Source organism: Dunckerocampus dactyliophorus, chromosome 10, assembly GCF_027744805.1.
Source record: "Dunckerocampus dactyliophorus isolate RoL2022-P2 chromosome 10, RoL_Ddac_1.1, whole genome shotgun sequence".
In the NCBI taxonomy this organism is placed as follows: Eukaryota; Metazoa; Chordata; class Actinopteri; order Syngnathiformes; family Syngnathidae; genus Dunckerocampus; species Dunckerocampus dactyliophorus.
Window position 1 is genome coordinate 29,799,796 of NC_072828.1, and position 13,674 is coordinate 29,813,469.

A 13,674-nucleotide genomic window follows, 5' to 3' on the forward strand; every position below is an offset into this window, starting at 1 on the left:
CTTCATGTGCTTATTTCAACACAGCTTAACTGCTCCCAGTCAAACAGGACGAGCTGTTCCAAACGGTTCCAACACTGCGATGAGGTTGGTTTGATGCTGGATCAATGACTCGGTGTTACGGCCCTCGAGTCAGGCAGGGTGAGGTCAGGGTGAAAGTCGGACTAAGCTGTATTTATATAAGAATTACTGATAGAAGTTAAGGGTATGCTAAAATAGTTCAGTTCCAATGTGAAATTTGTAACCAGTTCATGATGTTAAATTTGTAAATAAAAAGTTATTTTGATGTAAAACAACCCCTTTTTGTGTTTTTTATGGTATAGTTGTTTAGATATTTGAGCTGTCACAAAAGGAAAAAATATTGGTGTCAAAGTGAAAGTTATGCTTGAAATGTATCTTTTCACAAAACACTGGTTTTCTCCTTTGTTATTTTGTTTCTCATAATATTATGACTTAATTTTTTTCTTTTGTTCTTTAAATATTTCAACTTTACACTACTAAAATTATGTTATTTTTCCTCATAATATTACAACGTTATTCTCGTAAAATTACTCATTAATGTTATTTCTCTTAATAGTTTGACTTTATTCTTGTACAATTACTGCTGACTTTTCCATTTTTGCCTTTTTAAAGTTTTCTAGATATTTTATATTACTAGAGTGTGCCACGGGCCAACAAAAGAACAGCCACGGGCCGCAAATGGCCCCCCGGGCTGCACTTTGGACACCCCTGTTAGTAAACAAATCAGAATAAAGACTTGAGTGAAATCTTTGCTTTTGGTTCTATTCTTACTGACTGTTTATTGGTCAAACAATGCCACTATAGAGGCTTCAAGCTCGCTGCAGGTTCTGGTGAGAGGAGCTATTATGATGGAACTACACCTACATTGGCTGCAGCAGCGGCTGCGGCAACCAAAAAAAAAAAAAACCCACAAGAAAAAGGTACACCGTTACCAAAGAGCTGTTTTTTTTTCAGGAAGAATGTAGGTCAATCTCATTAGAGCTGTAATATCTCCCCTGATGGGAGCACTAAAAGCCTATTTACTAGAGTGGGGAGTGGGGGTGGGGGGGTCATTGTTTTCTCTTTTTACCAACACTGAATAGACACAATTTTCCTCAAACATAACAATTTTATCCTTATGATGTTTTAACACATTATGCCGTTACAACGGGCACTATTCACTTTTTGTTTATTTTCTCAGTATTACACTCATTTCAAGAATTGTGCCTTTTCCGGAATGGACATCTTTTGCAGTGGTGGAGGGAATTTCAGATGTTTATCGAACACAGCGTGGGGTAAATAAAATGTGTTGCTAAAGATATCGGTGTACAAAGCATGGCTTCAATGATCACTGACATGATTTTGCAATTTCGCTTAAATATGTTCTACATTGTTTGTCATTATGTTCCACGTTGTTTGTTTTTGGAAAGCAAACGTTAAATTCATAAAAATGACATTTAACTTACGCGGCGGGAAACATTTGTGATATCCGTTTTTGAAAAGGTGCGTTTCCGGACGTGTTGTCGCCCATGGAGCAGCCCTCATCTTAAGCGGAGTAAACAAACCCCTTCACGAGGCAGCTCGTCGACTTCCGTTCGGTATATTTTTCATCAAAACAGTCGTCATGCCATAGCGTTGTGTCGTCGCTGGCTGTTCACAGTGTCCGAGTGATACTGTAAGTTTGTTTTCTTTTCCAAAAGACGAAGGTTTAAGACTACAATGACTGAAGCCAGTAACAAGACAACAAGGGACTGCTGGACCACCGCCTTGCGTTCAATACCGGAAAAGCCCCTTTTCTGCGGTGATCAGTAAACATTTTTCCCACCGTGTACTATAAACGGGATTTTTAAGAATTTAACGTTGGCTTTCAAAAAAATGAAACAATATAGAACTGACTAACTAATAATTAAGCAAAGTTGATCAATCATGTCAGTGACGCTTTAAACTAAACGTACTTGTTTATGTAGTGTGGGTGGCCTCAACCTGACAACGTTAACCCTGTAATAGTGCTTCAAAAGAAATACCACCTATCCTTCGATTATTTTCTTGCACCCATTACAAAATTACAAAAGTGCAGTCATCTCACGCCACTTTGCGACCCGAATTTTGCGGCTTCACTCTATCACAGTTTTGCAAAAATATATTAACTTCAATACCAGCCATTTTTCAAAAGACAACCCCTTCAATAGTGGCCATTTTAGATGATTTTGACGGATATCTCAAGGCACACGGAATATTGTGTTCTATGGCTATGTAAACATGGAACATTCCAAAAGAGAGATTAGACTCCCGTCTTTCATCAGAAAAAAAAGTTTGTTTCTACCTTTTTCCGTTCTTTAGTAGTCAGCAGTAGAACATAGGTACGTTTCAGGAAAATATCAGTTCCCAACTAGAAAAGGAAGAAAACCAGCTTTTTGTGAAAATTTCACTTTCACTTTGATGCAAATATTTTTTGTTTTTGTGACCGCACAAATATCTAAACAACTATACCAACATAAAAAACCCAAAACAATGTTTGTTTTTTTTTTACATCAAAATAACAATTCATTTACAAATATAACACCATGAACTATTTACAATTTTCACAATTGGAAGTAAACTACGTGTGCATGCCTGTGCATGCGTTAAAATTTCCCTACAGCGCGTAACCTTGTGCACGCTACACTCCTCCACGCTCTCTCACTTCCTCCTTGCTGTCATATGTGATTTGTTCGTTGACACGGACCCTGCCGAGCTCTTATCAAATGCACTTCTGCCACCTTGTTTTTATGGCTTAAAACTGCCTCCTGTATAAATACGTCTTTGGGAGCGAGCATTCAGTTTAAAGGCGTATAAATACGTCTTTGGTATTGAATGAGTTAATCTATTTTTGAAAAACCATGACAGAGTGAAGCCGCAAAATTGGAACCACAATGTGGCGAGGGACGACTGTATTGCTAATGACAATCATAAAACATCTTCATTTGTATTATTACCTGACAGACCACGTTTCTCCTCAATTTGCTGGCCAAAATGTCCAAATCCTAAAGAAATGTTGTGGAAAGCCTCCTTTAAACGTTCACCAGGCAGAGGTGTCACAGCTGCCCTGAAGTAGTCTGACGGAAACGTGGCTGCCAATTCTCTCCTACGACCTCTCCGACCATCTCCAAACATTCATGCACATGCATATACCAGTGTGGGCAGCACTGGAGGCAAGGTGCGTAAAGTGTCTTGCCCAGGGACACAACAGTGACATGCCAGAAAACACACCCGTCTTGGGGCTTGAGACAATCCATGTCCATGTGCTACTCATGCTTTATATTCATTTCACACGTACAATTTGTCTTGGCATAGGTCAAGCTGCACCCCCGACCTCATCTAATTCTGTCATTTCAACCCGTGGCGAGTGTCCAACAGATGCTGATTTGTTCACAGAGCACACGGACGTTTAAAGCATCATTTCACCTGTTGTGTGAAGCTTTTCCCATAAGAGAAAATTAAGCTACGATGGAAAATCAAGACTGACACTGTTACAAGTCCTTGCGTGTTGACACCTCGAGAGGGAGACGCGTGGAACAATAAAAAGTGTTTCCTTCAGGGCCAATTATGACTCACGTTTCCATCATGCAAATGAATCGCTCAGCTGATAAAAATAGCTCTTTTCCGACATACACACACACGATTCACCAACTTATTTGAAGCCCAACAAGTTCAGTTCGTATTTTCACCAGGAAACTACAGCTGCAACAATGAATCGATGATAAATGCACTATCCACTAAATCAACAACTATTTTGGTATTCCATTCATTGTTTTTTCATTGTTAAGTGCAAAAATCCTTTGATTTCTATGGAAGCCCGTTTCTGCCACGGAAAGAAAAAAAATGTCCAATTGGGTGAGTCATAATTATGAGATTTTAAAAATTCTAAATTATGAGATAATTATGAGAGAGAAAGTCTAATTAAAAGAGAATTATGAGAGAAAAAGTCTAAATTTTGAGCTACAACTATCAGATAAAAAGTCTAAATTATGAGATAATTATGAGATAAAAAGTCTAAATTATGAGATAATTATGAGAGAAAAAGTCTAAATTATGAGCTATAATTATGAGATAAGAAGTCTAAATTATGAGATAATTATCAGATAAAAAGTCAAAATTATGAGATAATTATGAGAGAGAAAGTCTAATTAAAAGAGAATTATGAGAGAAAAAGTCTACATTTTGAGCTACAATTATCAGATAAAAAGTCTAAATTATGAGATAATTATGAGAGAAAAAGTCGAAATTATGAGCTATAATTTTGAGATAAAAAGTCGAAATTATGAGATAATTATGAGAGAAAAAGTCTAAATTATGAGCTATAATTATGAGATAAGAAGTCTAAATTATGAGATAATTATGAGATAAAAAGTCTAACTTATGAGCTATAATTATGTGCTAAAAAGGCTAAATTATGAGATAATTATGAGAGAAAGCCTAAATTCTGAGATATCATTATGAGATAAAAAAAGTCTAAATTATTCAAGATTCAAGAGTTTTATTGTCATATGCATAGTAAAACAGCAGTTATACCATGCAATGAAATTCTTATTCTGTTCATTCTACCAAGAAAAGAAAGAAAACTCAAGAAAAAGAATAAGAACATAAGAAACATAAACATATATACCAATAAATTAAGCAACAACAACAGAAGAGACATTAATACAGCAAAATAATACAAATAAATAAATAAATAATAAAGTGCTATGAGTGTGTGCGTGTGTTGCGTGCGGCATGTGTGAGTGCTTCGTTGAGCAGCCTGATGGCCTGTGGGTAAAAGCTGTTTGCCAGTCTTGTGGTCCTGGACTTCAAACTCCTGTAGCGTCTGCCTGACGGCAGGAGTGTGAAATTATCAGAAACAAACTGCATGTCCCGAGTGCCACGTGACAAAGGCTCCAGTGACGAAGGCAGCACATGCGCAATTTGTATCTCATAATTTCAACTTTATTTCATAATTATGACTTTATCTCATAATTTAGATTTTCTTGTCTCATAATTTTGACTTTTTATCTCATAATTATGATCTCATAATTTTGACTGATAATTATGATATCTCATAATGACATTATTGACATATCGATGTATTCAAATATCAATATTTCTTTTAAGCACAATATAAAAAACAAGCATATCGTTCATATCAATGTACAGTAGATGCCCCTACAATGCAAACAATCCGTTCTGAGAACGTTTATGTTATAGGGTTTTTATGTTATACGAAGCATAAAATACATGTAAATAGCCTAATCCGTTCCAAGATCTTCCCAAACTCACCACCTTTGGCCATTCAAAATAGTCAAAGTCCACCAAATATGGTGGGAAAATATTACAAAACGTTAGCATAAACATAGTACAGTAACATTCTAATATAAAATAAAGTAATAAATAAGATTACTGTAAATGAATAAAACTGAAAAACAAAAACAATCAACTAGTTTAAGGGCGACTATGATGAGGAAGGGAGAAGCCTGTCTCTCACACAAACTCATGGACGCGCTGGATAAGTCAGCCAATGAGATGAGAGTGTAAGTGGTGCCCTGATAATCAGCCAATGAGATGAGAACGTAGGCGGTGCCCTGATAATCAGCCAATGAGAGCGTGAAGCGTCAGAATTTCTGGATAATTTCCTGCTTGGTTTCTATCGACAACTTTTCCCTTTTTTTCTTATCACTTACACTTGGTTTAGGGCCCATGATTACGGTAATTTTACGGTAAGCTAACACAAAGAAAAGTAAAAAAAATTAAGAAGAGATTTCAGTGCGAACTAGTTTAAGGGCAACTACAATGAGGGAGGGAGAAGCTTGTCTCTCACACAACCTCACGGACGCGCTGGATAAGTGAGCCAATGAGATGAGAGCGTAGGCGGTGCCCCGATAATCAGCCAATAAGAGCGTGAAGCATCAGAAGGCGTCACCAAGTGTACTCTGTTAGTCATGGAAAATGTTTCCCTCCCTCTGTCGCGCGAGCTATTCAAATCGAATTTCTGAACTTGCACAGACTTGACGCTTTACGTTATATGGAATTTCTTACATAATACGGTGCAAAAACTTTACATAAATTCTTTATGTTCAGTGGAATTTATGTAAAAGGAGGTTTACGTTATGCAAAGTACTACTGTAGACTGGATTTGCGCTGTCACTCTTGATGCGGAGGGCTCATGTTTCAAGATGGCGCCGCCCCAGTGGCAGCTAGTTGCAGCAGCTCTTTATTGTGTTTTTAGTGTTTCATAGTGCTTTATTCGTACTTTCTTATTGTTTTTTGTGCCATACCGACCCCTTAAGCAGGTGTGCATCTATGGCTGTTCATCTTGTTATGTTTGTAGCTTGCCTCTTGCTTACATTCATTCAGGGCTCCATTGTTGACACTGGGAGGCAGCTGTTAGCTTTGAGCCACACACCCCTTCGCCACGCCGAGCGATGGGAGATCCCCGCAAAGATACGGAGGAGGAGGACAAGCTGCATAGCGGGAGTGAAGCGCCGACAGCGGGAAAGGCGGTATAAACCATGTTTACCGTCTGTCATCCTGGGGAACGTCAAGTCTCTCCCCAACAAAATTTTTAAAGTTTAATAAAACAACTTTGCACGCATATTTGGCTTTGACTTTGTTTAAACTCACTTTGTGAAATAAATATCGGGATGTATATCGTATATCGATATTCAACCTACACATATCGGGATATGAGTTTTAGTCCATACTGTATGGTCCAGCCCGACCGTCAAGTGTTGTTCTTCAAATGCTGAATTACAAGATAGTTTTCATGGCATGTGTTCACCATAGTTTTTGTTTTGAAGGAAAGTGGGAGGTCGACGCTGCCCAAGACGTTACTTAGGGCAAGACACTACACTGTATGTACGAAAGGGTCACTGCAATAGTGCTAGCCACGGGTGATCAGCTTTTGTGATCAACGCTGAAAGGTATTTATCGGCATGTGCTGGTCGCGCGATTTTATTGACAGGAATCGGCCGATACTGATTGGTGGGCGATCTATCGGAGCATCCCTAATATCTACATGTGTTGCTTTACAAAATATCAAAGTGGCCCTTGCATCTTTTCATTTTTCACTACGTGGTCCTTGCTGGAATAAGTCACCCCGGGTCTAGGCCTTAACCGATCCCTCGATGAATCGACCGGGAAACTAATCGTTAGCTGCAGCCCGACTGGGAACAAAGTCTTATTGATGCATGATGACGCACTTCCTCTCCATTTGTCCACTGAAAACAAACAAACAAACAAAAGGCCAGGGTGTTATCCTTGTGTTTTTGTCTTTGCGCTCGTCTGTGTGCTCACATCACTTTGCTTTTGTGCATTTCACTTATCAGGCCACATGTTTCATGTCTGCTGCCAGGACAGAATGGAATAGAATACAAGTGGCTGATGGATGTTTTTGTATTTTATGAGCACCATGTGACAACGCATGTTCCTTTTCCAAAAACACCACCACTCCCAAGAAAGTAGTCTACCTTCCCGTGACTCTGGTCTGAAATACAGCTTGAGTAGTGCAAACTAAACGCCACGGCTCCTAATTGTGAGTCAAAGAATATTTTCATTTTGACGATTCATTGTTGAGTTGCGAGTGGATGATGCGGATGTGCCGTCTCCATCCAATCATTTCTGGTAAAGGACAACAGCAACGAGCAAAACCATCACCAACGCCGACAAAGGGTACAAAAACACGGGCAAAGGAACATCATGCTTCCTTCCTAACTCCCCAGGGGCCTCAGCAGACGGCCACGTGCCTTTTAGCAACCTGCCCGTGCTGCCGCTTCCTGTGGTGCACCGGCATTGCTGCACGGAGGAGCACACCTGTCAGCATTGGGAGTTCCAAATAAGGGGACATTTTCCACCACACTGCTGTGTGTCATCCCATCAACCTCACAAAGCTCGAGTCCACTTCTATTTGAAAACAAAGTGTACAAGAAACCCCAAGTCACCCCGAGTTAACTACTCACAGTACAAACTGAGGGCCACATACTGAAAAATGAAAGGATGCCAGGGCCACTTTGAGATTAAAACAAAGACAAAAACGGCATTTCAGCTTTGTGATACGTGATTTAGGTGAAATTCGGTCTTTGCTCTTTTTCCCTCCTCTGGGCTATGGGCTATGTCAAATCAAGTTTCGGTCATGTTTTAAATCATCAAAATACTGCAAGATACTGTAAGTTATCATCAATGTACCTGTCAATGCCTGATCACAGGATGGATATAAAACAATAAAACCTTGTTAGAGGGTTTTTTTAGAGGGCTTCATAGTTGAAATACTGTAGGTACTGTACCTCCCATGAGGTGCAATGTTAGCTGGCTCATGCCAACTCGTTTTGTCTCGTTAGAACGCACAGAAAAGGGAAAAAACTACAGTATGTGTTCATGTTTCACGTAAGGATTGTGGATGATGGGCACAATTCCAAAAAAAGTGCAGTTTTCCTTTAATTCCACGACAGGAGATATGTGACGTTCCACATGTCGGTATCGGTTGATATCGGAATGGGAAAGTGAGAGTTGGACAACATCGGCAAAAAAGCCAATCTCAGACATCCCTAATAATGAGCAGGATTGGTGATTTATGCAAGGGACTTACCTTCCGGCATGATGTGGTGCATGGCGACAGACAGGAAGAAGATGCTGTCGCTGTAATAAGCTCCAGAGCCGGCGCTGAAGTGTTTTTGCATGGCCTCCACAATTGGGAAGAGGTTGCGTGTGAGGGCCGCCACGTCGTGGAACACGACCTGCGTGGAGAGCAACACGTGTCACTTGTGGCTTCTTTCACTTGTTGTCATCAGTGTAGGGAGAAACAATGAAGGCTGGGGCCCGATAGATGCCACATGAGCAGTTGAACATGACTAACTATGAGCTGTATTTCATTTTGACAGTGTAATGACACGTTTACGCCAGCAGAGGGTGTGCCATGGTGTGGTTTGTCATCCTAACAGGCAGGGAGAGGGTTCGCTCTGTGTGTTGGTTTCAGCACGATGGACGAAAATGGGGTGCATTCACCAGATAGTGTAGTTTATTACGTCGCAAAAGAAATGCTGCTCTTTAATACACTTGAAAAGCCAGCACATCAAGAAATGCTGCAAACGTTTTACAGAGCGAAAGATTATATTTAAAGTTGTATACAGTGTTCCCTCGCGCCATCGCGTTGTAGTTCTGTGTTTAGCACGAGATGTTGTCTCTCCCGCTTCCCTCTCTCTTCTGTTTGCACCGCCCATTGTCTCCTGCGTCCTGGTTGGCTGTAGACCATTGTCAATCAATCAATCAACCAATCTCCTTCAAGCCGTCTCCTGTTGCGGCCATCACTGGCAAACTAGCTAACCGTGTGAGCTGCTTGCTAACCGCCAATAAACAATAAAAGAAAACCGTGTGACTCTGAACGCTGTATGGTTGCAAGTTTTCTCCCCGACAAAACCCACAATGTCGACAAAACGTTCTGCACCTAAAAGGCGGGGGCAGTCAACCGTCGCACAAAAGGCTGGACTTCTGGACATGCTGAAGGAAAGTAGAGGCTGCGGCTGCAGGGCGCCATAACGGAATACATGAATCTTCAGTTCAAGGAGGACGACGAGCAGGACGAAAATCCGGCGCCAGGATGAAGAGGCACGGTCAGGAGTGAAGTATGCTGAGTCACTAAGTCATTTCTTGTGTCCAACCTAGTAGGTTGATCATTATAATTCAAAGAAAATGTGAACTTTGGCAGCGTTTAAACAAGAGAGAAATGTGAGAAAATGTTAATGCCTGTCTGAGAAAAGTGTATCAAGTGTATGATGAGGGCTTTCACCACCTTAAAACATAAATCATAAAAGAATCAAGTTGGCTAATTCATGGACTTCACTTATTGTGGGCTATTTTGGGAACCTATCACCCGCGATAAATGAGGGAACACTTTATATGCCAGGGCCAGTTTGTCCTTTTTCCACTGAGGGCTGCATATGGACGCATATGCATCAAAGGATGCAGGTGCCATTTTGGTACTTTTAATTTGGTAAACGGCTAAAAGCCATTTTATATGCATTTAAAGACAAAGCCTTGCGTTAGCTTTACAGTATGCTATAGGTGGCAAAGCATATCATTAACACCTGTTATTACACCTTTTTGCTCTTTTTTTTTTACCATTGTTGTTTTTTTGTGTTTGTGTTAAGAAGCAAAAAAGTGGAGAAGACAGCACAGCAGTGCATGTGGCAGAGGCAGCAACCCCTCCATGCACATGAAAGTTAGCCAACACCGCCCCCTTGTGCTTGACACATTAACTACAATTCTTCAAGTATGTCAGAAAACTGTGTTAAGTTCTTATTAAAGGCCCTCTGTTGTGCAATTTGTACTTTTTACAATAATATGTGTTCCAGGAGCCTGAACACGACACATGAAAAAAATGGCCACTTTTGAGAGCCCTCACACAGTCGGTTTACTACCACGGTAGTATTGGGGCCACGTCGGAAAAAATAATACATGTGAGATTGAGAAAAACAATGTCATACATTTACGAGAGTAAAGTCGTACATTTAGGAGAACAAAGTGGTAATATGAGGTGTCATACCGTACGTGTCAGGGGCAAAATAGAGCCAACTTTTTCTCCTCGTAAATTTACGACTTTATTCTCATAAATTTACATTTTTTTTCCTTATAAATGTACAACGTTATTCTTGAACTCTCAGATATGTTTTTCCCCAATGTGGCCCTAATACCAGTGGCGGTTCTAGCTGTGGGCCACATGGACAATTGCCCAGGGCGGCATTCTTTAGGGGGTGCCGCGAGGGGGGAAAGAACAAAAAATCCTATTTACTAATGCTCAGTGCTCATCATATCCTCATCAAGTCAGCGCATATGTGTGGCGGATGGGCGCCCTCTACAGGCGTGATACTCGCGCCCCCAACGGGTAACAACTCCCAGGAAATCGCTGCTCAAATGTGATCAAACGTTCACCACGTGATGTGGATCAAACCACTGGAGTAGTGAGGGAGCGGGAACCGCTGGGCCTCAGTCCTCAGGTTAATTACAGTACAAGGTAAACAAAAAGACATGTAAATTACTACAGTATTTCCTAAAAAATGATGAGGCGATGGGTTTGGGGGCGGCACAGCTTCGGTCTGCCCAGGGCGTCATTCAAGCCAGAACCGCCACCGCCTAATACTCTATTGTGGAAGTAGCCTCTAGCTAGATGAGCCTGCCCACCCATTTTTTTCAGGGGTACAACCAAGGGACATTTTCGTTGGTTTGGGGGTTTTGGGACCCTGGGGAGTTACATTGTAGAATGAATCTTTCTGTAAACTCCAAAGAGGAGGTCATCTAGACCTGAGGTTGTTTGACAGTTGTTCTTTCGTGTTTGTGTTCATTCCTTAAGTGTGAAGAGCAGCCCCTTGTACAAGCTTGCCGTCTCCCGAAAGCCACACTCCCGCCCGGAATAAGGAGTGACTTCTAGTATGATATGGCATCTATGAGGTTGAACAAATGCAGAGTTTCAGTGTGTATATACACTGTACAGTATGTCCAAAGTGGATCAAGTACACAAGGAGACACACAAAGCTCACTAGCATCAAGGCAAGATTTTGGGCCGCAGCACGTTTCCTATCAGCTAATGCAGGGCCTACCTCATACTTGAAGACTGCACGTGTGAGGAATTCCTGCAGCATCTTCTCGCCCAGCTCTTTACTGGCCTGATCACTGACAAAATGAAGCACCAGAATCTCTCCTTCCAAGAAATGCGCATGCTTCACCATAGACAACATGGCCACCCTGAACTTGTCCTGGAGGCTGCGGCTTTTGTCCACTTTCGTGAACATCATGAGAACATGGTAGCGTCCGTCAGCGGTTCCTTCATCTCTTTTTCTAAACCAAAAGCCGTCACCCTCTGGTGTTTCCTCCTCAGATCCATCCAGATGGGATGACCTCATGTCTGCGGTCAGGTCTGCGTCGTTTCTGTTGGCGTTGTGGCTGGACTGAGCCTGCTTGATCCTCTTGGTGGTGCTGGAGGAGTTGTGATTCTCTGAGCCGAAGTAGTAAAACGCCACCACAGCCAATGAGCAGGCCAGGAGCAGCACACACTGGTAGGATCTGAACGTACTGACCCTGGCCATGATTCTGCATGCTCGCCTGAGGATGTCCATGTCTGCATGCTCACGGAGGCAAAACTGTCACCATTTTCTATTTAGCTGATGCCTTCGCCCTGAAAGAGAAAATGCTCACTTTTAGACTAACTTTCTTCCGCTAAGACTTCTTCCTGCTGTACAGAAAGAGCTCTGTTTTTTATTATCTGACTTTTAAACTTCTTGCGACTATTCCCGACCATAGCGTGATTACAACTCTGCAAGTGAGTGCTGAGATTTCTGCCTTAATTCGGGCCAGCGAGTGGACTAAACTCACCAAAACAAACATATAGTTGGAGCCGACAATGGTTATAGACAAGCTACCTAGCTAGCCGCGGCCTTGAATCGACAGCTGCTCACGAAGCCGGACTCTTAAAACATCTTGGAGTCTTCTTGAGGAGATATCTCCGGCTACAAAGGACTGGTGAGAGACACAAACTCGCTGTTACAGGGAATATTAAACACCGAAGGCAGTGTAAAACAAGCTAACGGCTAATTGACAACACTCGAGACGGTGTTGCTGAGCAACCGCAATAATGCCAAAGATAAAAGAGAGAAGAAGTGGATCTAGCGCTGGCTCGAGCAGTTCAGGTCAAAGCACTCCGGATTCAGTTAAAAACATGCTTTATTACTTTATTCTTTGACTTTATTATAACTTTTTCTGCAATCTAATTTTCCAAAAATTACAACTGTGTTGGTTGTTTTGTTTCTCATATTATGACTTTTTAAAAAATGTCTTTTTTCTTCAATATTTTAACTTTATGCCACTAAAATGCTATTACTTCCCCTCATCATGTAATGATGTTATTCTCGTAAATTTACGACTTTTTCTTGTTAGATTACAACTTTTTTCTTTTAAAACTTGGACTTTATTCTTGTAAAATTACAGCTGATTTCACCATTGCTGCTGTTGTTTTTTGTTTGTTTTCTTGTTAAATTAGATTTTTAGAACGTGCCACACTTTGGACACCCCTGACACCCCTAAATGCTTGCTCCAGTGATCAATATGACATCTCATTTTAAATTGACTTACATGTTGACCTCTCTGCAGATGCATGCTATCAACTTCTTGTCAGAATTTCACACCCTAGAAAAACGACAAAAGGACTACGTTAAATATACTTATGTCCAATATCATTGCAACAAGTGCAATCACACCCTGGCATCAAGAAAAACCATGCAGGCATGAATGCAGTGCATAACAACCTGGCTCTAATGACTGCCAGCTAAACAGCAAGTGAGCTAGGTCGGGCTACCAAACGTCCTAAAACAAACAGGCGCGAATAGTACATGCAACTTTTGAGGATGGTGAGGTAAATGAATATACATACCTTGTTTTGATCGAAACAATCGTGCCCAGGTTAAGACATTTCCAGCGTTAAAGAAGTACAATTGGAAGGTGACGCCACCAGCTAGCAGCAACAGCCTTGACCACGCCTACTTGTGCATCATTCACATTCCAAGTCATGTTGCATGTAAGTTTATTGGAAAAAACAGCATCCGTGTGATGATGAGCCGCTACAAACTTTTTTTACACTTAAAAAAAAAGAAATCTGGCGGTTTGTTCAATTTTATTGAATATCAT

At 41.1% G+C, this 13,674-nt stretch overlaps 1 protein-coding gene across 2 annotated transcripts in view; it reads right to left on the reverse strand.

Annotated features, from left to right (window-relative positions):
* xxylt1 (xyloside xylosyltransferase 1) overlaps positions 1-13,541 on the reverse strand; it is a 33,120-nt gene extending 19,579 nt beyond the window's left edge. Inside the window, exons 1-4 of one of the 2 annotated variants that reach the window (XM_054789056.1) lie at positions 13,421-13,541; positions 13,123-13,176; positions 11,595-12,169; positions 8,591-8,738 (exon numbers count right to left, since the gene is read on the reverse strand). In XM_054789056.1, coding sequence (XP_054645031.1) covers positions 8,591-8,738; positions 11,595-12,110 — 664 coding nt within the window. In that variant the 5' untranslated portion in view covers positions 12,111-12,169; positions 13,123-13,176; positions 13,421-13,541. The remainder of the gene's footprint in view (positions 1-8,590; positions 8,739-11,594; positions 12,170-13,122; positions 13,177-13,420) is intronic. The other variant, XM_054789057.1, reaches the window with a different exon arrangement.
* Between the last annotated feature and the right edge of the window lie 133 nt (positions 13,542-13,674).